The sequence below is a fragment of the Squalius cephalus genome (genome assembly GCF_949319135.1).
Source record: "Squalius cephalus genome assembly, chromosome: 3".
Lineage (NCBI taxonomy): Eukaryota > Metazoa > Chordata > Actinopteri > Cypriniformes > Leuciscidae > Squalius > Squalius cephalus.
In genome coordinates, this window is record NC_137124.1 from 31,071,739 (window position 1) to 31,096,832 (window position 25,094).

The 25,094-nt window shown below is 39.8% G+C and overlaps 4 protein-coding genes across 5 annotated transcripts; 3 read left to right on the plus strand and 1 right to left on the minus strand.

The window, feature by feature from the left end:
• Positions 1-926: 926 nt before the first annotated feature.
• On the plus strand, positions 927-4,038 carry LOC307154927 (uncharacterized protein). The gene is made up of 2 exons (XM_079865160.1): positions 927-1,680; positions 2,519-4,038. Exons 1-2 carry the CDS (start codon positions 1,342-1,344, stop codon positions 3,767-3,769), a joined length of 1,590 nt encoding a protein of 529 aa, XP_079721286.1. The 5' UTR covers positions 927-1,341; the 3' UTR covers positions 3,770-4,038.
• A 494-nt stretch (positions 4,039-4,532) lies between these two features.
• Positions 4,533-8,087, minus strand: tk2 (thymidine kinase 2). The gene is made up of 10 exons (XM_079865161.1): positions 7,829-8,087; positions 7,525-7,562; positions 7,349-7,423; positions 7,187-7,240; positions 6,255-6,344; positions 6,014-6,087; positions 5,803-5,891; positions 5,600-5,679; positions 5,323-5,403; positions 4,533-5,168 (listed from the first exon to the last, which is right to left on the minus strand). Exons 1-10 carry the CDS (start codon positions 7,980-7,982, stop codon positions 5,082-5,084), a joined length of 822 nt encoding a protein of 273 aa, XP_079721287.1. The 5' UTR covers positions 7,983-8,087; the 3' UTR covers positions 4,533-5,081.
• On the plus strand, positions 7,862-11,362 carry cklf (chemokine like factor). Of its 2 annotated transcripts, XM_079865164.1 has the most exons (5): positions 7,862-7,939; positions 8,999-9,015; positions 10,261-10,382; positions 10,487-10,582; positions 10,764-11,349. In XM_079865164.1, exons 2-5 carry the CDS (start codon positions 9,000-9,002, stop codon positions 10,875-10,877), a joined length of 348 nt encoding a protein of 115 aa, XP_079721290.1. In that variant the 5' UTR covers positions 7,862-7,939; position 8,999; the 3' UTR covers positions 10,878-11,349. The 2 variants fall into 2 exon arrangements, with proteins under 2 accessions (XP_079721290.1, XP_079721289.1); XM_079865163.1 differs by lacking the exons at positions 7,862-7,939; positions 8,999-9,015 and adding an exon at positions 9,699-9,872 and having other exon boundaries at positions 10,227-10,382; positions 10,764-11,362.
• A 192-nt stretch (positions 11,363-11,554) lies between these two features.
• Positions 11,555-23,076, plus strand: cmtm3 (CKLF-like MARVEL transmembrane domain containing 3). Its single transcript, XM_079865162.1, has 5 exons — positions 11,555-12,028; positions 20,267-20,422; positions 20,525-20,620; positions 20,764-20,878; positions 21,847-23,076. Exons 1-5 carry the CDS (start codon positions 11,912-11,914, stop codon positions 21,873-21,875), a joined length of 513 nt encoding a protein of 170 aa, XP_079721288.1. The 5' UTR covers positions 11,555-11,911; the 3' UTR covers positions 21,876-23,076.
• The last annotated feature ends 2,018 nt before the right edge of the window (positions 23,077-25,094 follow it).

Genomic DNA, 25,094 nt, shown 5'->3' on the forward strand with positions numbered 1-25,094 from the left:
GCTAATTGGCCGAGATTGCAGTAGAGATCATGTGACTTACAGGCTGCGTTTATTGGAGGTTATAAATAATAAAAGATTCTGCACAAAATGTGACTTTTGGGGGTTGAACAATTTTGAAAGTCAATTTGATTCTTTTTTTTTTTTTTTCATCAACTTTACATTCTCAGAATCACTCAAATGTGTATTAATAAACTTTCTATAACTGATGCCTTTGTTGAATTGTTTTCATAAAATTTTGTTCTCAGCAACAAAATGGCTTGCAGGTCAAGGGAGTTCTGTAATTTTGATTGCAACTGTATATTAATGTTGTTCATATTCCAAACAAATTAATTTATTATTCGAAAGTTTGGGGTCGATATAGATTTTTAAATGTTTTTGAAAGGCTCCATTTATTTGATCAAAATACAGTAAAAACAGTAGTCAAATATATTTACAATTTATTTTCAACTATATCTTATATAATATAATATAATATAATATAATCACAATATAATATCAATTATATTATTTATTTATTATCTCTCCTCGTGCAGTTAGGCTTCTAGAGAAGAATTTCTTGCTCACTGAGTCCCATAACTCATAGACCTGTATCTCCACATGGAATTTCCTTTATTGCACGCTGAGCTTACAAAAAAGTACTGTGGCCATCATCAGATGGTAATACCATGGTACTTACTATATTGTACTGAAAACATTCCTGCACCAAGAGTGTTTTTACACAAGTAGGCTGCTTAAAACGTTTTCCATTTGAAGCTGAATTTTCCCCAGATACCCAAGGTATTTTCCTTTGTGACGTAGGCCTACTAAAAAGTGTTTTTGACTTGAATAAGCGTCAACTGTATGATTACATCGCCGTCTTCTGGCCATTCTTACACAAAAGTCATGAGAATTACTTATTTTCTGCACTAGATGTCAGTAATGTTTCCCACATTCGAAGGAAGAATAACAATAATCGTGACATGTAGGTATCATCAGCCGTTTTTCAGTCAAAACATAGACAAATGCAGCTGGTATAATTGAGTTTACGTTTAAATTATATAGGCAGACGTATTAGCCTACGTGTCTGTTAAGGCTGAGATGAACATGAGATCGCTATTACATCGCTTATGCCTGCGATACGGGACCGTTTCGCTTATTGGTCATGGACATTATAGACATTCATGCCTTTTATTAAAGTATCCTGGACTGTGATTAAATTAGAATCAGAAAATATAGGTTATGGTTCTTCCGTATTTGCGTCGTTGCCGATACCTGCATGCATCATCATCATCATCACTCCTTATTTGCATACTACTTTCGCTTCCTCATCGGGAGACAACTTGATTACTTTCTGTAACAAACATGACCAACAGCGTCGACGATCAAACGCCGGTTTCGCGGAAAGACGTGTTCGTTAAGTATTTACAGCACTACGACAAAGTTAGTTGTGAAGGCGATGTGAAAGTGTGTTCAGAGACACAGGTGACAGATGAAGCCAGGCGCGTGCTGCTGTTGCCGGAGGAAGAGCCGCGGAAGAGATTCAACACGCTGCTGGACTTCTACGAGACTCTATACAAGTACGCACAATACAGGGACTGCCAGAGACACGTCCACGACTTTAGAAAAGCCGCCGAGTTACTGGAGATGTTCTGTGTCAACCTGTTTTTGTTTCCGTGGAAGAAAGAGATTAAAACATTAAAGGTAAATAAAAGTTTTATCGATAAGTTAGGTCTGTTCTCTCTACTCTTCCAGCTGATGGCAGCCAGGTTTGCTGTTCTTCTCTGGTCTCCTATAGCCTTGTCAGTCTGTTTTTAGGTTTTAGAAGGGTTTGGGGTAGGCTATACTTTTCCTTAGGTCAGGACAGGAAAGTTGATTTCAGTTAAAACAGCTCAAACATGCATGTTAGTCTGGGACGAGGCTTAGGCTAAGCCTTGTCTGTGAAACCATGGGGATTATGCCAATTGTTGCCAATATTCTGAGAGTTGATTATAAAAGAGCTTAAACCAGTCTCAGGCGGTGGTTTGCTGTTCTTAAATAATTTCCTAACCTGGTCTGTCTGATTTTAGAGGGGATAAAGATGGTTTTGCTGGTCTTAGTTGGTCTCCCAGGCTGGTCTGTTGACTGGCAGACCTGCTAGACCAGCCTAAACCAATGAATACACCTGATTTAAATGGTTTTAGCATAACTTTTATAGCAGAAAATGTATCATTGTATAGCATTATATTATTATATCTTTCTATAGGCCTATATCATTTCCAATTGATAACATATCTCAACAGTCCTGTATTATTTACTTCTATTTAGGGTCTCAAAGACCCTGGGTATAAAAATAAAGAATAAATTCAGTGAAATTGCAAATCCCAAATTTCTTAGACTGGTACACACTCTAAATCTCAAAAGAACATGAGTTTAATACATTTATCACAAAGTCAGGACACAAGGTTTAATTATTTAAGAAGTGAAAAGAGACCTAAAACATGTCATAAATTCTATACATTCCTATATCATTAATTGGGACTATTTTTCCCTGTTCTCTCAGAAATTTACAGGAAACTTTGTCTATTACATCAAGCCAGTATTGCCTTTTGCCAGGAGTATTCTTCAGATTATCGGATACTGTGTGGAAACAGACACTGAGTATAGACTGTCTGATCATTTTGATCCTGAAAAGGCCAAGAGCATGGGATTCGACCTTTTCCTTGCCAGGTTAGAGTGCGAGTATCTTCTCGAACTCATGAACCAGAGATCACATGTAGAATGTCTGGACATCCTCCGAACGAGAGCTTCTCCTTTGACCTTCAGTGCTGGGGAAGAAGTTTCGGAACCTATCAATGACATCTGTAATCTAAATGAGGATGTTTTTAAGGATGATGGGGATGTTGAAGGCGGCTCACTTGTAAACCCAGGGGAACAACAGCAACAAGAGTCACTTAAAAGTCATGAACCTCATAATCAGGAAGTCAACAAGTCTCAAGACAGTACTATATCTGATGTAGAAAGACCATCCAGCTCATTCATGACTGATGATAAGTCTATCTTGGAGATGCGGGAGAACTACCCAGACCTGGCCATCCGACAAAAGCCTATTTTCCAAAAGTCTCAAAGAATGATGCAGCCTCTCAAGGTCCAGGAGAAGGCTGGATGCAGGGGCCACAATGCAGGCCTGTTCCACGAGGTCAGTACTGACATGAGTGGACCCCAGTCTATAGCCATACACAATGAGACCACCCCAGGTCATAGAAAGCTACACATCCCAAACCCACTTGTAGAAGCCCAAGCCTTAGATGACAAATTGGTGCTTCAAGTCGGGACACTGCTGCAAGGACGCAACCGTGAAGGCTCAACAGAAGACTGCTTGCTTGAGCTCACTGAGCGAATGGGGAAAATGCATGTGAAGGACCTCAGTGCTGATGAACCCCTTAAATACCCCATAGAGGAGACCGCACAGGCCCAGCCATCTAGTGGACATAATGACGTCATCACAACCCCACCCACAAAATCCCCAGATGGCATGAGCCTGCCCATCTTGTGCAGCCCATCCCAGGAGCCTGTCTGCAACATTGCAGGTTGCGGGAGCTGTGCTGGATCTGATGGCGTTCTTGCACAGGACAGCACTATTAAAGAGCCTCCTCAGTCAATCTACATCCCTAGCGCACTGAACGAATGTACAACAGTGTTTGGACCACCAACTGACCACAGTCAGACTGCCAATGAGGGTGCAAGCGCACACAAGAGTCCCATATCTCAACAACCAGAAGACGAGCTAGACCAAACATACGTGATGGTTTAGACACAAAGTATTCAAGGTTTTTCCTCATCCATGCCAGAGATTTTAAAGTATGCTACTGTGTGGCAGTGCAGTGACTAAAATAATACCTTTGTGCTAGTAATGATGTATGAAGCATTTTTATTGATACCGAGTTTCTTGTTAATAAAGCCATGATTTCAGATTAGCTTCGGTATCTTACAATTTCTGAAGGTAACAGGAAGAATGTTATCATAGCTTTTTAAAGTGAAGGAAGGTTTCTTGCTGCTATAATTTTCATGAACCCAGCTAACATTTCATGGTTTGTTTGTCCATGGGTTCCATGTTGGCCCTACCTGAATTAACCTATACTGGTGCTAATTCAGATAGGACAGAATAGGAACCCATAGACAAACCCATACAGTACCTCAAGCCCATATCACGCCTACATTGGCCCCACCATGAAATGTTGCCTGGGAGCTTGCTTGGGTCAAAATGATTCTTAGAGCTTGATTTATTAGGTACTGTGCCTTACTAAATGTAGAGAAACAGCTAAATGTGCACCTACTTGTCTTAATGGAAGAACACTTGTTCTGCAGGACTGTTTAACGTTGGATTCATGTAGGTTAATATAAATGTAAACAATATGGTGTTCTGGTGAATCTTATACTGCCTATTATTGAAAGTAATAAGGTCATACATTCTTTGTATTAATCTTATAGTACTACTGAGGCTACAGTGGAGCATGCCATACAATTATGTGACTAGATTTGAAATGTAATAAAATCAATATTTTCAAATACTTTTTCATGTAGTTTATTTAAAACAAAGTCTTGTGCAGTTTAAAATACATTGGTCTCAGTAACACCTTAAGTAACATACATTTACCATCAGGATCTGTACTTGTTTAGTGATGGTATCTGGAAGTGGCAGAATGAACATGAAAATAAAAGAAAGGGATCTTTCATTACACCCGAGTATGATGATGTAAATGTAAAATGTAGGGCCAAATCACAGAATACATTTACATGCCCTCAAATTGCCCTGTAACAAAAGCAGTAGTTTCAGATAATATGGAATGATTCTATAAAACTAAACAATTAAATTACTTTAAATACTGTTAAATGCTTAAACCAAGTTTACAAGGACTACAAATGCAAATACACATAAATAAACATAAAAGGCAGCATTCAAATAAAACACTTATATAAGTTAATTTACAAATCATACTATGATTTACTAGATCAACTTCTATTGCAGTAGGAATGTTTGCACAAAGTGCCTGCTTCATCTATCTCTTGAGAGAGCAGAGGAAATTTGTAAACTGATAAAACCATCATTCTCTGAGATCCTTTACTCAAGAGCAATGCGCCATTAGTATCTTCTCTCTGTTCTCCTCATACTTATGCAGCATCTTCTTAAGATCATGATCTGCTGGGATTACCTGCCCACCAATGTGAAAGAAAAAAAATCACTTCAATACATATTGCATGGAACATTATTCATGATCTCAGCTCGTCAACAGGTGATTATACAGTATGTCATAATACTTACCAATTGATGCAGTTTTTAACCAACAAATATTGACAGAAACTCACAAGAACTGGAGCAGGAACTTCAAATGACTTCTGATGAATCAGCCAGTCTTCATACAGGTTATGGATGGATTCTAGGTATTCCTAAAGTGTGCAAATCAGTGAAAGTATCTCTCAAAATAAATGATAAAATGTGTAATATTTGTAATCTATCCTTCTGATAACATGTAACGTGAAGTCATCCATTGCCAGTAGGAGTAGAGACTCAACTTTGGTTTTTGTTTCAGATTTCTTTTTTGCATGCACACAATAGTTGAATTACAGCTAAACAACAGCTCACCAAGGGAATAACCTTTTCTTCCTCTCTGCACCTCTGCTTTAGTCTCTCGTAGCAGGTCTGTGGAGAAGTCTGCAGGTAAACTGAGTAAAAACATATGTGAACACACATGTATTAGAAACATTACACAACAAGAATTAAAAAAAGAATAATTTATCCACATCTAACAAGCAACATGCAGTGCAATACAGAAATATTTGCCATACCAATAAGGTCCACAGGAATAGCAATGTTCTTTATGATCCACTCAAACCATTCACTTAAAACAGCAAAGTCCACCTCAGGCATCTTTCCACTGTCAACCAAACCAAACAATCCGTTTTAAAAACAAACAGTTTTATTTAACGTTAACAGCTACACATTGAATAATAAATAGTTGTCATATAAAAGTTATTTCAGATTCCTGATCAAATCTACCTTTTAAAAAGATTTTCCACAAAAATGTACTTAGCGCTGTAAATAGATCTTTCCAGCATTCTGATTGGCAGTGACTGTGATGATAGAAAGAAAAACAACAGGTCATAAATGATTAGCATTCCATTTCCTCTATTCACGCAGAGGGCGGTGACTCATTTCTGTATTGCAGAACAGAAACAGATACATGTACAGCAACTGAACAAAACTGACTGTAGGGATGTGAGAGAGGACTTATACATGCCATTGGTTTGACGTGGCGATCCAGCATTGTGAGTTGCACATATGTCTGAAGGGTGAGCCCCCATCTGGTTGGGTCCTGGTACATCAATCCCTGTGACAGAATAGAAAACATTTATAATGCCATATTTGCACTGCAAAAGTTTAATAGTACAGCTTCTGAAGATGCATTTAAGTGTCTTTACACAGACTGTTTTAATGCTGCTCAAAGGTGGCATAAAAGCATTTACACAGGAATGTTATCTATATAACTTTAAAGCATCTGAGGTGGGTCAGAGCAGGCATAATTTTGTCTAGCTTTTATGTGGCAGCACAATTTTAAGCAGGCACAGAGCAGCCTTAACTCATCTGTGTAAAAATGCATTAAGATAATTACGTCTTTAATAATAACAAATTTACACTGCAGAGCTGGCACAGGGGCACTTCTGAAGTGTCGTTGAAGTGACTGTTTAATGCCGTTCATAGGTGTCATAAATGCATTTACACATCAATTATAACTGTATGATTTGATACTAGGGGCTGAGGTGGGTCAGAGCAGGCATAATTAAGTTTGGCTTTTATACGGCATAGCATCTTTCCACAGAATTTTGAGCAGGCACAGAGCAGCTTTAACTTCCCTGTGTAAAGATGCCTTAATACAATAAAGTATATCCTACAAATGTGCCAAATTTACAGTGCAAAGGTGGCACAGAAGTGTCTCTGAAGTGTCTTTACACAGACTGCTCAGAGGTGGCATAAATGCATTTACACAACAATTGTAACTGCATATTGGTATAGAAGGGGCTTAGGTGGGTTAGAGCAGGCATAATTTAGTCTGGCTTTTATGCTGCATTGCATCTTTACACAGAACTTTGTGCAGGCTTAACTCAGCTGTGTAAAGATAGGGAGAACGACAAAGCTCATTAAATCCACAGTAAAGTGCTACTGGATCCTTACCAATGGATTGCACCCCTGGACATTTCTCCATTTAGACACAGGCTCTGTCAGCACCTGAAACACAAGACACATTTTTAGTTGTCTATGAAATAAATGAATAACAAGAATAGAGGGAGAGAGATTACAGGTACTGTGAGAAATGTTATACATTTACTGTATTACCTCAACGTCACTGGTTTTGCTGAAGTACTCCAAACATGTTGTCTTTCCACTTGCAATATTTCCCTCTATCCAAATCTGAACAAAAAAGGATGCAATTTTCAAAACAACATCTTTAACGATATTATGTTCACTGTTTTCTCGGCCGTATCTAACTTTATTCATCAGTCGTAACTCACCACTGATTTCCTCTCCTCGCCGTTTCTAACCAGTTTTCCTTGAGAAAGAGACAACATAATAAATCTCTTCTCGGATTCAGCGTTAGATCTCTATGGCATCAGTCAAAGGATCGAGGATGTACAAGGCAACAAGCTTAAGCTCATGTCAGCACTGTTAATGCAAAGCTGCTTGTGCATAATGTAGCTAGGTTAGTGAAGATTTGAATAAAATATGAACAGAACTATAAATGTTACAAAAACAGATAAGAATGAGAGTTGTGGTCGCCGTTTTATTGCGTAGAACGGAAGTTGGCGCAGGACTTACTGTCTCTGAGAGACGTGCTGCTGTTGCGCGGATGTCCGATGAAATGCTTTCCCATTGCAGGTGTTTGTCGGACAAGTACATTTGTCGACAGATATTTGCGTGAACACAAAGGTAAGACAACACGGCAAAACGTTTTGAACGAGTTAACAATCATCTCGCTAGTTTAATCGACGTTTAGTAGTTACATAAACAAATAAGCAAGTGTGATGATGCGCAAACTTTCAGTGTTACTTGCAACATTAATGAGCAACCAAAACATGTCAAAATAAAAGTCTCAATTTTTAAATCGTCACAAAAATTATGTTATTATTACAACATAAGCCATTATTATTATTATTAAAAATAATAATATTATACACTTTACTTGCCTACAGCCTACAGATAAAAGAGTGAAACAATAAGTTGACTTGTATTTTGATTCACATGAATATATGTCACCAAGTAGGCTATATAGATATCAGCCAGAATCACAATGATGTCTAACCCTTGAGCGGTACAAGACTTGGCTACTTTAAAACCTCCTTAATTGGTTCTTCATGGACAAAATAGTGGGCACCCATAGGACATAAATAGGAAATACTATAATTCAGAGCAAAAAATTTTATTTGGCCAATAAAAATCAATAAATACACCACAATGCAGATCATACATACACATAAATGAAGGGGTGAGCCTATACAACATTCTCAATGTGGCAAACAATCACACTCTCTCATACACACACACACATCCACAAAAGCATTGCATTGAAAGCCATTGAATGAGCCTATAACAGAGCAGTTTTTTATTTTTATTTTGTCAAATAAAAACAGTCACTCACACATACAGAAACAGCGAATTGAATGAGCCAATAACTGAGCATTTTATTTAATGTGCCAATCAGCCCCCCCCCCCCCCCCCCCCCCCCACACACACACACACACACACACACACACACTTACTTCAAAGTCAGATCAAAGTCCTACTGCAAGATTTGTAGATGCTTCCAAACAAAACATGTTGTACATAGTTTATTCTTTACCTGTTTGTTACCATTTACTTTTATTGAGTTATTATTAGGTTTATTGTTTATTCTTACCTGTTTTGTACTTTTTTGAGTTTGAAATTTGATGTTTTTTTTTGTTAGAAATAAAGGATTACTCTATCTCCTACTTTGCCTTTTCCTTATAGCATGGTCATATTTGTCTGTAAGTATATTTTGGCATCTTTGTATAGTCTCACCCAACACAAATGGTTGTTAAATAATTCTACAATTTTAACTAAACATGGACACAGTTAAGTTTGTTACAACAATGGTTTATAGATTTCAGCCTATATGCAGCCAGTGAGTACAGCATCTATAGTGGCTATTGATATTTTTGCTTTTTTGCTATTTTTATACCATCATGTCACCAAAGTTCCCAAATATTTAGGTTTTGGCTGTCTGAACTTACTGGAATGATTTTTTTTAATGATTTTTTAATAAGTAAAATAAATATTAAATATAAAAAAAAATATCTGAAAAAAATGCATACATTTATATTTTTTATTTGATCAAAGATAGTGACATTACATGTATTTAAAAAAATAATAATTGGGACCACACCTGAGAGAAACTGCAGGACCAATTAAGGGCTGCTATATGCGAAGGACACTTGAGGGCTGGAGTCTAGATCATAGACCAGCTGTAATATACATACATACATACATACATAAGAATGTTTATCACTTTTAGCATTCACTATACATAATTTTCAATGCATCCAGGAATATTATCACCTGACAGAAAGATCTGATAAGATCTGAACAAGTCTAAATGCAGAGAATCCGTTTTTACTGATGAAAAACTGTTGAGTGCATTTAAAAAAAAGATGTGTAATTAGTCATTTCCTGATACTAAGAGGAAGCATTCAATCAGGAAGTAATATTTTAAGTCTGTCAAACTGTGTTATGAGAGCAACTCATCGACATAAAACATACGAACAAAGATCATATTAATGCCGCAATGGAAGTTGATTTGGCCTTTTTGAAGTCCACAAAAGGTCTACTGAAAATAGCAGAAATGGTGAGACATTTGTGAAAATTTAACATGGTAGTTTTCTGCACAATTTTTAAAATACTTTTTGGTAAGGACAAATGCTCAGACAATCACTGACTTGTTTAAATAGTACAAGGCACAGACTTGATACTTTGAATACAACATTGTTAGAAAAGGAAACAATGTAAACCTGCTTTAAAAACAACAACAACAAGGTTCGGACAGATGATTTGACACAATGTAAATTCAAAGAATGTTGAAAAATATTATTCACAAAATCACATTACATTCCAATAACGCAACATCTATATTCTAAAACCATCTTACTAAATGTCTTGTTGAAATTCCTCGAACAACCCTTGAGTAATATTGTCTTGGCAGGTGTGTGTTTTTGTGGCATTTGTGTGCTATGCAGTGGCTTCTAGGCCCCCCTACATTGCAGCAACATGCATGGAGTTTTTCATCACATTTGGATTTCTTCTGCTCTACCTACTGAAACTCAACAAGATGTTCACTTTCTTCTTCTGGCCCCTTATTGTAAGAGCATACATCTATGCACTTGATTGAATCAATGCGAATATACCTGCAACTGCAGTTGTTATTGCAAACACAATTATTGTTAATGCACTTTTGCTCCACAGGATGTGTTCAACTCATTCTTTGCAGCTACACTGATGTGTATTCTTAGCCTGGTAGCAGTTTCTACGTACACAGTGAAGGGCACACTGAGCGGAGGGGTGAGAATTCACACATCCTCTCTTCCTGGAACACTCTCTTTATATTTTCAATGATTATGCAGGCCTTATTAAATCTATCAGACGTTTTCAAACGTATTCCATCCTTGTGAATATCATTGTGAATGACCCAGACATTATGACACAACAAGTTTCTCACTATTCAGTGTCTTTTGGTTGACAGATTGTGGGCTTTGTGGCTGCAGCCTTTTTGTCTTTGGATGGCTATCTCCTTCTCAAAAAAATCACATTCAACAAGTCAAGAACCACCACAGAGGCCCAGAAAGGGGGAGGTTAAAGCTCTGCAGGACCAGCTCTCTCATTTTGTGAACGGACCATTTTTAACAAAATAAGATTGTAAAATACTTGTATAGTAATAATGTATTCACTTCTTTCATGAATAATGCATACATGTTAAACCTAAGGGAAACCTATGCACAAATTATCACCAGTCAAAATACATTTGTCCATGTGAATCAAATTGAGGATCTTGTTGTTACTGTCTTAAAACATTAACCCTGACTGATTTAATTTCCTTATTCCACAAGTAAAAATTTGTTGTTATCCAGAATTATTATGCAAATTTGGGGTTGATCCCAGCAAGAACAATCTCTTCAAACCATGTTCAATATAAAAACATACATACGTTATTAAACATACATTAGCCTATATATTTTAAGAATGTTGGTATGTTCACAAAATAGGTTAATTACATTCAGTGGTTATGACTTATCAGGCTACCTCAAATACATTTTTCATTAAAGACCTCTAAAAACATTCAGGAAACTTTGTTAGCTGTTATTTATTTTGTTTGTTATTTAAACACATTTATTTGTATAGCGCTTTTCACAATACATATTGTTTCAAATCAGCTTTATAGAAAATGCATGTCTACATTACAATTTAGCGTTATCAGAGGGTCGAAATAAAGTAGGAACATGTTAGCCAAAGTCAAATACCTTCCATGTTTTTACTAGCCTTAACGGGGCTTGAAGTCTGTCAGATTCAGACCCCAAACAGAGGATAAGGCCGGGTTAACTGTTCAGTCAGAAATGTGCAGTTGTTGCACATAATATCTTTGCAGTTGCTACTTGGAGACTCCTGTGATGTGAGAGATGTTTCGCCCACATTCTCTGTTCACTTATTAACGGTCTCCAGATTTCGGGAATGCAGATGCTGCTCTTTTGTGTGCTTCGTTTCCGCAGTCATTATTTCCGTTTCCACTCCGTGGAAAGTTATGCCGATTTGCGAAGTGTAGCTGTCTCATAGCGGATAGTGGGACGCATCACTACTGTGAACTTTATTCGGTAACAAAAGAGTTTCGTCAGCGTGATGGGGGACATCGAGGCGTCGGATAGTAACCGGTCACGACAGACCGTAATTCATTCTCTTCTCCCGAGTAAAGAATTTATCTCCTCCCGAAAAGGACTACTGCTGCTCGGTGAAGTGGTACGCTTTTCGACCTTTATTTGTTATCCACCCATGATAGCTAGTATGTAAGTCATAATTGCATTGTTTTGTGGAATTATCTGTTAAATGTTATTGTCTGTTTGTTTGTTTGTTTGTTTTTTTCAGCTGGATGCACATAGAAGTGCTTTCTGCGACTTAAATCTTGGCATTTATTCTTCTGATTTATTTGAGTTTCTTTTTCTTATCGATCTGTTTTTCGCTGATTATTATTCAGGCCTAATTGTCTTTTAATATGTTTGTTCTGAAAAGTTTCTGTTTCTTTATTGAATGAATGAAGAAAATGAGAATGAGCAAATTAGCTGTTTTGATACAGTAGGTCAAACGCTTTCAAACGTTCCTTGTTCATCTGGAGAGTTCATCCTTGTTCATTTTGTCAAGGCTAGTAGCATAGTGGATTTTTTATTGAGGTCACCAAACCTCCTTGATATTGTATGCAAAATATTTGGTCCCACTTTAAGTGGCTTTAAGTAGGCCTACTATGTACTTACATTGAAATTAATAATTTGATACAATGGACTTATTGTACATAGGCCTACATGTTTTTACTTTGTACATGTTTAAAAAACTTTAGTTTATGTATAATTACATTTGTAATTACACTGTTGAATCTTCCCTTAAACATTAACCCACCCTTAAACCGACCCATACTACCACACCTGTCCCTAAGCTTTGCACACCTCAATAGCAGCAAAAGTGTTTTACAATACAACATGAACACAATAAGTACATTGTACTTATTTATCAATGTAAGTACATAGTAGACTTAAAGCCACTTAATATAAAGTGGGACAAAATAGTTTGCTGTGCTAAACAAATAATTAGGCTAATATTGTGTTATTTAGTTCAGACAAAAATGTAGCCAGTTGTTAGGCCTATATTTGTTCTTCGCCAATGCCAAGTAGCCTAGTTCCATAAGAGTTGGATGATAAAATAATAAAATAAATAATAAGGTTTTCATGAAATAAAAATTTGATGGAAATTTATTTTTACAAACATTCAGCACAAAGTGTGCACATCCAAAAGGCAAAAAAACAAAACAAAAAAAAAACCCTTAAAGGTAGGGTAGGTAGGATTTTTATAAAAAACTTTTTTTCAAATTTGTTTAAACTGTCTTTATATACCAATACATAATTAAAATGTAAGTGCTCTGAAAAAGAGAGTATAAAAATCGAGTGACTGTAGACCTTTTAATCTGCAATAAACACAGCTCATTATTTCCATTCGGGACGAAACAATTGATTGGTTTGGGCGACTGTCACTCACTCTCGCAACCATGGCTACCACCCCTGTTGCTAGATCTGCCCATATGCGCGCGCACCCGTTTGATTTGAGGAGTGCAAGAGAGGCGCGGAACCTACGAAGAGTAAAATTATGGCAGAGAAAGAGCATTCAAAATTCAAAGCACCTGCATATTCAGTCAGCGAAGGCAAACAAGTCAAAAACTACTTCCTCGGACCCTGGTTGCCCGCACTCTTGAACGACCTCCTCTGCTTCGCCCTCGACCCCGGACCTATCCTCGAACCGACGAAGCGGTACTTGTCTCCGGAGTGTAGTCCTCATTAGAGTCAACAATGTTTTCATCATGGAAACTCGCAAAACACCGTATATGTTATGAATCTTACACGAAATTCACCTTCATCACAGTGTAACTGATGGTAATGGAAAAACATGTATCAATGCAACCTGTTTTTAGCTTTGCCTTATAAATATAGCTCGTTACCTATAAATATAGCTTGTTACCTAATCAAACAAAGTATATTTTAAATTTTACCAGTATCGATATGCTAGCTTGATAGTGAGTACTAAAATAAATCTTATTTGTTTATATTTATAGTGATAAATTTAGGTATTTTATTACATGTGATTCTGACATGATGTCACTGCATACACTGCGCTCCTTGCTCTCCATTCGTCTCAGGTAAATAAATGTGTCTTCCAGCTGAGCCTGAGCGTTTGGCGCGTTCATGTGTTTTGGGGGCGTGGCTTTGGAAGGAGCTCAGAAGGGAGGGGGTGGAGTGAATGGAAATAATTAGCTGTGTTTACAACAGTCGTGAGAGGTCTACAGACACTCGATTTTTATACTCTCTTATTCAGAGTACTTACATTTTAATTATGTATTGGTATATAAAGACAGTTTAAACAAATTTGGAATGTTTATTTTTTTTTGAAAAATCCTACCTACCCTGCCTTTAATGAGGATGCTCAACCACAAAAATTTGCACAAAGAAAGAGAAAAGCTGGCACACCACAGCTCCAGAAATAGAAAAATATTTATTTATTTTCTCACCACAGGTAAAATTTGAACCCTAAAAGCTCCAGGCGCGAAAAGCTTTTAGGCTCGAAACGTTACCTGTGGTGAGAACATATTCTATTTTTGGAGCTGTGGTGTGCCAACTTTTCTCTTCCTTAATAGAAATGTACAGTATTTTCCAAAATCATGTTATAAATCTTATTGTGAACGATTCCATGTTTTTTTGTTTTGACCTCGTCATTTTCAATCAGAATGTCATAACTTGATCTTCTGCTGAAAACGACAGACTTCTCTCTGGTGAAGTATGCCGGACTTCTCCAATCATTTAGTCTGCTTAAACCCAAACTCATGTTCATCTGCCTTCATTTTTCAGTGCAACGCCCACATCTCAAAGTCCCCATCCTGCATTTTTTATTTTTCCGATAAGCCGTAATCAGAGTTGCCAATTCTGCTTACAAAACGTGACTTTAGGCTTCTTTTTTTGTGCATTTTTTTTGGGGGGGGGCTTATTTTACAAATATCCTTGTTAGGAAAATCTGACAAGTAACGTCTCGGTTACGTATGTAACCCTCGTTCCCTGAGTAGGGAACGGAGACGTTACGTCAGTGACGACGAATGGGGTTTCACTTAGAAAGCCTATCACCTTCGAGTATATAAAACGAGCCAATGGCAATGAAATGCCATGGGTCTGCGGAATTTGCATAGCGTAACTCCGCCCCACCTCGTGGGTATATAAGGAAGTACGCCGGCAACATGCAGATATGTTTCTTCGCTGAGGAGTCGAGACTGAGACCCAGCGGTACAGCGGAAGTGGCAGGGAGATGTAACATCTCCGTTCCCTACTCAGGGAACAAGGGTTACATACGTAACCGAGACGTTCCCTTTCGTGGTCACTACGAGTTACGTCAGTGACGACGAATGGGGTCCCCAGTCTAATCACGCCACCTCAGCTGTCTTCCAGTGCCCTGCGCAAGTCTGAGCTCCCTGTCGTGAGACAAGCACGGACGAAGGAGTCCTACAGGAGTCCTCAGACACCTGAGCAGAATCTAGTACCGGCTAGTTGAAGCGACATGAGAAGAAACTGGCTCCACTCTGAGATTTTAGAATCTCGCAAATGTGTTAGGTGTCGCCCAGCCTGCAGCTCTACAAATGTCTGTTAGCGAGGCATCATGCGCTAGAGCCCAAGAGGATGCCACACACTGAGTGGAGTGGGCCGTCACACCAAGGGGGCATGGTCGACCTTGCTGCTGGTATGCCAAAGCAATGGTGTCCACTATCCAGTGAGACAACCTTTGCTTGGAGAGAGCCTTTCCCTTCAGCTTCCCACCATAACAGACAAAGAGCTGGTCTGAGGTCCTGAAACACTGCGTTCTGTCTACGTAAGCACGGAGAGTGCGTACTGGACAGAGCAGTGCCAAGGCTGGGTCTGCCTCCTCCAAGGGCAGCACTTGCAGGTTCACCACCTGGTCTCGAAAGGGTGTGGTGGGAACCTTGGGCACATATCCAGGCCGGGGTCTCAGGATCATGTGAGAGTTAGCCGGCCCGAATTCCAGGCACACTTCGTCAACCGAAAATGCCTGCAGGTCCCCTACCCTCTTGATGGAGGCCAATGCAACCAGGAGCGCTGTCTTAATTGACAGGAACTTAAGCTCCACTGATTGCAGAGGCTCAAAGGGAGCACTCTGCAGGGCAGTTAAAACCACTGAGAGGTCCCAAGAGGGTACGAGGGGAGGACGAGGAGGATTCAGTCCCCTCGCTCCCCTCAGGAACCTGATGATCAGGTCGTGCTTTCCCAGAGACTTACCATCAACTGCATCGTGATGTGTGGCAATGGCGGCAACATATACTTTCAGGGTGGAGGGAGACAGCCTTCGCTCCAACCCTTCTTGCAGGAAGGAAAGCACGACACTGATCGGGCATTTCGTGGGTTCTTGATGTTTAGAAGAACACCAGTTGACAAAGAGATCCACTTCAACGCATAGGCATGTCTCGTGGACGATGCTCTAGCGGAAGTGATGGTAGCCACCACCGCTGGTGGTAGGGTAGTCAAACCTGCCTCGTCCCATCCAGGAGCCACATGTGGAGGTTCCAAAGATCGGGACGAGGGTGCCATAGGGTGCCCCGTCCCTGAGAAAGCAGGTCCTTCCTCAGAGGGATTGGCCAGGGAGGTGCTGTCGCGAGGAGTACTAGTTCTGGGAACCAGGTCCGGTTGTGCCAATACGGGGCAACCAAAATTACCTGCTCCTCGTCTTCCCTGATCTTGCGCAAGGTCTGTGCAAGAAGGCTCACTTTGCTCTTCTCCCAGTTGACCCGAAGGCCTAGACGAGCTAGGTGCCGGAGCACTAGGTCCCTGTGTTCGCAAACCTGGTCTCGAGAGTGAGCTAGGATCAGCCAGTCGTCGAGATAATTCAGGATGCGAACCCCGTGTTCCCGGAGGGGAACAAGGGCTGCCTCGACGACTTTCGTAAAGATGCTAGGAGACAGGGCTAGCCCTGTAGGGTGGCGGCCTCCGCTCTCATGACAGGGGCATTGCCACCGACCATAGTGAAGCGGACTCCCCTGAAGTGGGGAGGAGACAGCGCGAACTGAATCGCGTAGCCGAGCCTGATAGTTCTCGCGACCCAGCGGGACAGCCTGGGAAGCTCTAGCCAGGCTCCCAGAAACTGTGCCAGCGGGGTCTTTCGAACCACAGACGTACCTGTGGTGCAGCGAGGCGGAATGACCAGCCCAGTCGTGGGTGGCATAGCGGCCCGGTGCGGGGGCACGGTCATTAGCCGCGTCCTGCCAGAGGAGGCCAGGGGACGGGGGCATGCTCTGCCAGGGGTCTGGCGACAGAGGGGGATGAGAGGGGCGTGGCCGGCGCATACTGTCATCCGAGAACTCTGTGACAGAGGGGGACGATAGTAGCGGGACCCGTGGGCAACGCGCACTATCGTCCGAGAACTCTGTGTGCTCAGGGTTGGGGGAACCAGTCCTTTCTTTAACCACATTAGGGTACTGCTCGTCGTTGGACGAGCAGCGGGGAGAGGAGAACAAAAGATTCACTCCGGGGGAAGGAGTGGCCCTGCTACCATCTCCTGTGAAAAACTGGTTGCCAACCCTGAGCAGCCCGTCTCAGGGGCGCCGCTTAGCCTGGCGTTTAGCGGGGCGCGGGGCCGGAGAGGGCTGTGGCGCCTTCCGGGAGCCGCAGGAGGGTGCCCTTGGCGGCGACGAGTCTGCTCGGCCTCCCGCATATCAGCCAGGTTCAGCCAGAGATGTCTTTCCTGGACCACGGCTGTGGACATCACCTGGCCCAGGGAGTGTGCGGTCACCTTAGTCGCTTGGAGAGCGATGTCGGTGGCGGCACGCAGCTCATCAAAGAGCCCTGGGTCAGTCCTGCCCTCTTGCATGTCCCTGAGCATCTGGGCCTGGTAGACCTGCAGGATGGCCATGGCATGCAAAGAGGCGGCTGCCTGTCCCGTCGCTCTGTAAGATTTCGCCACCAAGGTAGACGAAAATCTACAGGCTTTGGATGGGTGCTTAGGGTCACCACGAGAGGAAGCACTCGCCGGACACAGCTGCATCGCAACAGAGCGTTCCACCGGGGGAGCGCCAGTGTACCCACGTATTTTGTAAAATAACTTCTGTTTTTGCTTTTCAAACTCTGAGTGGTTTCAGTTTAATATGTAGCAGGCTCATTTATTGATAATAAATAATATAATATTGGGCTTGTTTTGGCCTTGTTTTTTGAAGCTGCAGTTGATTATCTGTCTAAAACAGACATTTCAACTTAAAAAAAATGCTCAATCCAATTCATGCACTGCTGTTATATATAAAGTATTTATAATGATTATATATAATCAAGATTTCTGACTGGAAATAACTGTTGTTTTATAAAAATATATTTATATTTGGCTTCTCAGGCTATATGATTGAGGTTGATACTTTAATTTATTTTAGTAGGCTTTACAATAAATGCCCGTCTACACTAAGGACAATAACTATATATTTTTAATAATCGTTTTAATTGTTTGAGAATAGGAAAGTCCACACCAGAACTACGGTATAATGATAATGACACAGAGAAACGATATAATTGGAATCACTTTCAGAATGATTTTTTCCATCTAATGAAAGATAATAAATAAAAAATAGAAAAAACATTGACAGCCAATCAGGCAGTGATTAAAGTGTTAGAAGCAGCTTCCTGTTAAGGCAGATATTGATCAGGGCCCGGTTTCCCAAAGCGTTCTTATCTCTAAGTAGTTCTTAACCTATTCCTTAGCCTCTCTCTTAACCTTATGGCACGGTTCCCGAAACGTTCGTACGCTAAGTATATCTTTTGTAAGTCAGACTTTCGTAAGGTTGGTCTGGACCATTCGTAGCTCTCTCTTAGCGTTGTTTGAGCTCAAGATGCTAGTCGCCGCCACTGTGCAGTTAGAAATCAGCGCAGCGCAGTACAAGTCAAACTATGGTATGTTGACAATGTTGTGGCTCAACAATGATTTTATGTTATGGACATTATAAGACCAATAATAAAATAAAATTTGCAATGGATACAGGCTTATTTATGAAGTTGACTTTATTTGGTATCAGAGCTAATATGGTGGTATTTCGAAATGTCATTAAAGCGTTTAAATTGGCAATCACTTTTGATAATTAAAATTTGCCAAACAATTTGGCTCTAAATGGTTAAGATCTATAAATGGGTAAGCATGCGGTGTCCAGTAAGCGACCAACTATGGCAGCGATCCAACGTGTCCTTGTATTGAATCAAAGACGGCACCGGCCGCATGTCAATTTTTTTATTCGGCAAAACTTAAGCCCTTTTGACATTTTGCCTGACGTGGCTATTAAAAAAAAAATTTGCTTCCCAAGACAACTGATTATGGAGCTGCTGGACCTTCTTAGACCTGCGCTTGCCAGGCTAACGCGGCGGAATTTTGCTTTATAAGCCCTTAAGTCCAGCAAAACTTCAAGTTCCTCTGACGAGAAGCTTGGTGCGCTTTTTTATGTTGCTTCCCCATCATATTCTGTATCTAACTCTCTCACTCTGTTCATTGTAGATAGGTTGCTTTTTATTGAAAACATTAACCAATCAATTCTGATTGTAAAGTACCTTACATTAATATAAAAGTGTATTACATAATTTTTAGAAGTCGTTAAACCCATGTAGTGGCACAAGTGGCACAACGGGATAATGAGTTCGTCTAGGCTACCCGTAAGCAACAGTGTGAACATATTACTGACAATTTGATCATTAAATTTTAATTAATAGCCTAGTCTATATTTTACTGATAACTTAAACTGTTCAAATAAATGTTACTGGAATAATTTGAGGAATGTTTAATTTGCATAGAACGTGTTGTCTTTCTTTAACGCCGTAATGCACCTGCGTGTGAAGTGGAAAATCGATTCCTAAACAATCAATGCCAACTAATTCAGCACCTTCACTTGGGACAGCGCCTTTGTAACGTCGAACGTAGGAGGCAGCATGTTAAGAAGCTTCCTAAGGGACACTTCGGGGAACACACTTAGGAACATAAACACCTTTGGTAAGATATATCTTTCGAGCTCTCTTAGCGCGCTAAGAGTGAGCGTTATCGGGAAACCGGCCCCAGACTGATGTTTTTGTCTTATAGGTCAAGTAGTGTTCTCAACCTGTCCCAAATAAACAAAATAATAAGGAACAACATTTAACCCTAGTGTGGTGTTCATATTTTTGTTATTCAGCCAGTGTTCGTGGGTCTGGTGGACCCGCTGCATTTTTGGGTTTTTAATTCAACACAATCAAAAATTTTATGGTACAGTGTGTGGTCATTGAAAATGTGTTCTGATATATATTCTTCACAGAAAATGAGCCAAGGCCAATGAGTCTGAGTTTGAAAAAGTAATTAATCGTATCATTTTTCTTTTGATAAAAAATTAAACCGAACACCATACAAGGGTTAAATAAAAATGCATCCTCGTGTTTCCTGTCTCCTCAGGTGCTGTCGTTCATCAGCTTTGTGTGCTTTGCTGCTTCAACAGCAGCTGCCTTCGTCACCGCTCCCTTCATTGAGTTCTTGGCGGCCCTCTTCCTGCTGTTTGCTTATTCTACAAAGTTCAATGAGAGATTTAAGGGCTTTCACTGGCCCCTCATGGTAAGTTTACTGACCTACAAACAAAATGACTGTGCTGGATCAAATTATACTACCAAAATTCCGTCCTCCTTTCCAAATCTCCATGTCTGTTGTTTCATCAAGGACTTCCTGCGCTGTGTCAGCGCCTCCATTATCTTTTTCATCATCTCTATAATATCTGTGTCCAAATATCCGGATGGAGCCTCAAAGGCTGCTGGGGTAGGCTCACATCAGTTCAGTCAAATTCTCTTTATCGCCACCATCAGTGACAGCACTGTTTATCTATGAGTATAGTTGCTACATGTGACTCAGTTGCGTGATGTTTAGACTGGTCTCATGTGTCTTTCTCTTTCACGTCTTAGGTCTTTGGCTTTGTTGCCACAATAATCTTCGCCCTGGACTTTTATTTCATCTTTAATGAACTGGCCAATTTCCTCAAGGGGGGTGACTCCAGCGATGAACCACCAAACACACGAGGTATTTATACAGAGCTCTTATTTATACTACCTTTCAAACATTTGGGGTCAGTAAGATTATTTTTAATGCTTTTAGAAATTAATACTTTTATTCAGCAGGGATATATTAAATTGATCGGATGTGACAGTAAATATGTTTATATTGTTACAAAATATTAATACAGTTATTTTAAAATTAAAATAATTAATTTCAATAAAATTAAAATAATAATTCCCAATATTACTGTTTTCGTATTATTTGAATTTTTCTTTAGAATTTTTTGATGATGCTATAAACGGAGCTTTGGTGAGCGTAAGAGACAGCTTTAAAAAAAATATATAATAATTCTGGTAACACTTTATTTTACAGTGTCCTTGTTACAAATGTTGTATGTACTTTACCATAGTAATAACAGTACATTCTGCATAATAATCTGCAACTAACCCTCTACCAAATCCTAATCTTACCCTAACCCTATAGTAAGTATATGTAGTTGCTTAATATTATTCAGTACTTAAATGTGTAATTACATTGTAACAAGGACACCTTAAAATAAAGTGTAACCAAAATTCTTAGCTAAAGTTCTCTTTTCTCTGCTGAAGTCTCATTCACAGGAATGATTTCTTGCACTAATCTTTCCATATCATACTAAAGCAGCAAGAATATTAGTGAGACCAGTCGCAGGAAGTGGAAGGGTGATGTGGTTTCTTATCAAACGTGGTTTCATAACTTTATAAAGAATCATCCACAGTGTAGTGTTTATTCTAGTTATGTGACTAGGCAGGCTGAACTCCTTCAGTATCATATATGAATTAACCCTTGTTACAAGCAATCTGTATTAGCAATCCTCATGCATTAAACGTACAGTGCAGGTTTTTTTTTTTTTTTCACTTGGAATTCCCCATCTATTTTTTTCTTTTTCCTGTTGTTATTCAGAGGCTGTCCTCCTTCATTTCTCTTCCAGAATAACATATTCTTCTTCCTCACAGATGATGACTCAGACTCTGACTCTGACTAAAGCTGTGTTTGTGTCCAAAATCCTGGTGTGTGACCACTACAGTGCCTGATAACCAAAACAGACTCTTTGATTTAACTTTTTTATTGTTTGTTCTGAAATTCATTACAACATTTTGAACTTTTTGTCACTAGAATTAAACAATGTATTTCAAATGTTACATCACAGAATAGAAGCTTTATCCCAGGTTTCACTGACAAGGCTTAAGCCTAGTCCCAGACGAAAATGCATGTTTGAGCTGTTTCAACTGAAAGCAACTTGCACTGACATATCTTAAAATATGTCAGAGCCATTGTTTTGTCTTAAGATGCACACCAGTAATGTTTTTTTTTTTTCTAAGGCACGTTTATAAAAGCTACTTAAATATTCTAATTGAACTAAGGCCTGATTCTGGCTTAATCTAAGCCCTGTTTGTGAATCTAGGGCTTTAGAGATTTTTATAGTCTTTGTATATACATCCATACAATCGAAGTCCCTCTCATTTGATTTTCCAAAAACTGTGAATTATTCCAGTGAAAAAGTTTCACATCAATCAAGCTTATTGACTTTTTTTTTTTTTTTTTTGGAAGAAAGGGCAGTATTGTACCATTTATCATGTTTATATACTGCCTCCAACAGCTTCAGTTCGCTTTCAGTTTTTACAGTATGTACGAGCCTTTTTCTATTTCTTTATTTGGGAGCTGTGTGTGTTTACTAATTAGAACTATTTTGGGAGAATATTTTCTCAAACTATGTTCTCTTAAATTGTCTTTTAAAACAATTATCCATGACGTGGTGATGAAGCCCTGGATTTGGAATAATAATGTTTTGTAGCAATAAAATAAGTTTACATCATACATGAAATTGGCAGGTGGTTGGCTGGCCACAGTCACCTGTCTCATTTCCACACGTCTAAAAATTGGTGTTAAGTCTTGTAATATCGATATAATGCCAATGTTTTGCCAAAGCACTGCAAAAAAGGCAAGATTTGTCTCATCGTGCTCACTTAGCAATGTACTTTTCTTACAGTGGCACTGCTCAGCTATTGAACCTGTATTATAAATGTGAGCTTCAGCAGTGTATGGGAGTGTCTCCTGGTTTACTATAGTATTTTAAGGCATGTTGCATGCATCCACATTCCACCTTCTAGTGTTTCTGTGAAGAGTGGATATGCTTTAATAACATGCACTGTCAGATTACCACATCAATAAATATTTTTTTGTGCAATTTTTGTAGTATTGTTTGTTTTTTGAGCAAATACCAGTAATGAATGTTGCCCAGTCAGTTTGAATGTTAGAAGCAAAATGTGATCTAGAGTTTGTTAGTGGTAAAATGTGGTGTATTTCAGTAGATCTGATTTAAAGTCTCCCTGTAGTCAATAACTGTATCCCTTAAAACTAATTTTTGATCACCAAAATGACATATTTAAAGGGGGGGTGAAATGCTCATTTTCACTCATGTTAATCTTAAGTACCGATAGAGTAGTATAGCATCCTTCATATCTCCAAAAAGTCTTTAGTTTTATTATATTTATAAAAAGAAAGATAGGCTGTACCGAGTCTTTCCGGAAAAACCCGAGCGTCTGGAGGCGGGCCGTGTGGGCGAAGCCAGAGCCATAGAGAGAATCCGTCGATCTGGGCTTTGTTTATAAAACATTCATCGTCGAAATGCAGGGAACAAACAGTCTACACAACTCGTTTCTGCATCCACTGTTCCTAACGCTGGGTTCTTTGGTAAGCTTTCTCTCACATCCAAAAACACACTTTGGAGACACTATGCAGCGCTGCCGATGATTTCCTGTTGAAGCGCGTTGATGTGCGCGGTCTCGCTCTCCTCTGGTCGACGTGTGCGCGGGCGAGCTTTTCCGGGAGAAATGCTCATATAAGGAGTTCCACTCTGGTCTACGTCATTAGATCCACGGTCGAAAAAAAAACAGCCGAAACTTGTACCAACCCGGAAGTAAGATTTTCGGCACAGAAATTCTCCGTTATTCGTCCAAAATATTTTTTTAAAACTTTGGCCATGTTAAGCATGAGAATCCATCTATTTAACACTGTAAACAACTCTGAATACATGAAACACCATTGTACCCCCCCTTTAAACGTTTTTTTCCTTTGAAATATTTTTGTTCATGCCTTAAAATAGCTTGAATGTAACTTTGAATATGCAAATTGGCCCCGCCCCCACTCACTCACTCACACCAGCTCAGAGATTCACCCGGTCAGCTTTACTCATGTTGCTGTAGTAAATGCTGCACAATTGTATCGCTCTTTAAAACGTCGGACACATAACGGTAATTAATATGATTAGCCTTTTGCTTGACTACGTTATCAAACAGCTAATAATGTGATGCTAATGTTACACAAATCATGTTCCCGTTCGCCATCTCAGTCTGCCTTCTGAAAATCAACATCCTTAGAAACTCAAGTTCCAATATGTCAGCGCCATATCGGGACTGTGGCGGCTTCAGTTCTCATCAATGGAAGAGAGCGAAGGGGCGTCGTCCATCTTTTTTTACAGTCTATGCTATGGTATTTCATTAGACTTTAAAGGGGGGGTGAAATGCTATTTCATGCATACTGAGTTTTTTACACTGGTAAAGAGTTGGATTCCCATGCTAAACATGGACAAAGTTTCAAAAACTAAGTTGTACGTTTGAAGGAGTATTTTTGTTCCAAAAATACTCCTTCCGGTTTGTCACAAGTTTCGGAAAGTTTTTTTCGAGTATGGCTCTGTCTTACGTAAGATAGGGCGGAATTTCCTTATATGGGTCCTAAGGGCACTTCTCCGGTAAGATCGCGGCCGCGCGCGCACTCGTAGACCAGAGCAAGAGAGTGAAAGCAGTTCGCCATCAAAGCGCCCTGCCCGGCTTTTGGGAAGTCAATGTCACCAAAGAAGTGTGTTTTTGGTTGCCAGGGCAAGACAACCCTGCACAGATTCCCAAAGAACCCAGCGTTAAGGAACCCGTGGATGGAGTTTGTTTTCCTGAGCATAAACGGAGTTGTGTAAGACTGTTGTTCCCTGCATTTCGACGATGATTGTTTTATAAACAAAGCCCATAACGACGGATTTGCAGATCGTCTAATGCTTAAGGATCGAGCAGTCACAATGATAAAGGTTCGCGGTCGTGCGTTGGAACCGGACGGTGAGTAAAACTGTTTGTTGACGGTGAGTAAACCCCCCCCCCTCCCCCTCCCCCTCCCTCCCTTTTAACTTTGCCAGCTATAAAAAAAAAACAAATCT

Excerpts from the sequence above, each read along its gene's own strand:
- LOC307154927 (XM_079865160.1), top strand. The coding sequence starts at position 1,342 with ATGACCAACAGCGTCGACGATCAAACGCCGGTTTCGCGGAAAGACGTG. Across the intron at positions 1,681-2,518 it reads AAGAGATTAAAACATTAAAG|AAATTTACAGGAAACTTTGT; the intron begins GTAAATAAAAGT and ends CTGTTCTCTCAG.
- tk2 (XM_079865161.1), bottom strand. The coding sequence starts at position 7,982 with ATGATTGTTAACTCGTTCAAAACGTTTTGCCGTGTTGTCTTACCTTTG. Across the intron at positions 7,241-7,348 it reads GCAAAACCAGTGACGTTGAG|GTGCTGACAGAGCCTGTGTC; the intron begins GTAATACAGTAA and ends CTTGTGTTTCAG. Across the intron at positions 5,680-5,802 it reads TATTCCTGTGGACCTTATTG|TTTACCTGCAGACTTCTCCA; the intron begins GTATGGCAAATA and ends GTTTTTACTCAG.
- cklf (XM_079865163.1), top strand. The coding sequence starts at position 9,813 with ATGGAAGTTGATTTGGCCTTTTTGAAGTCCACAAAAGGTCTACTGAAA. Across the intron at positions 10,383-10,486 it reads TCTTCTTCTGGCCCCTTATT|GATGTGTTCAACTCATTCTT; the intron begins GTAAGAGCATAC and ends TTTGCTCCACAG. Across the intron at positions 10,583-10,763 it reads AGGGCACACTGAGCGGAGGG|ATTGTGGGCTTTGTGGCTGC; the intron begins GTGAGAATTCAC and ends TTTGGTTGACAG.
- cmtm3 (XM_079865162.1), top strand. The coding sequence starts at position 11,912 with ATGGGGGACATCGAGGCGTCGGATAGTAACCGGTCACGACAGACCGTA. Across the intron at positions 20,423-20,524 it reads GCTTTCACTGGCCCCTCATG|GACTTCCTGCGCTGTGTCAG; the intron begins GTAAGTTTACTG and ends TGTTTCATCAAG. Across the intron at positions 20,621-20,763 it reads GAGCCTCAAAGGCTGCTGGG|GTCTTTGGCTTTGTTGCCAC; the intron begins GTAGGCTCACAT and ends TTCACGTCTTAG.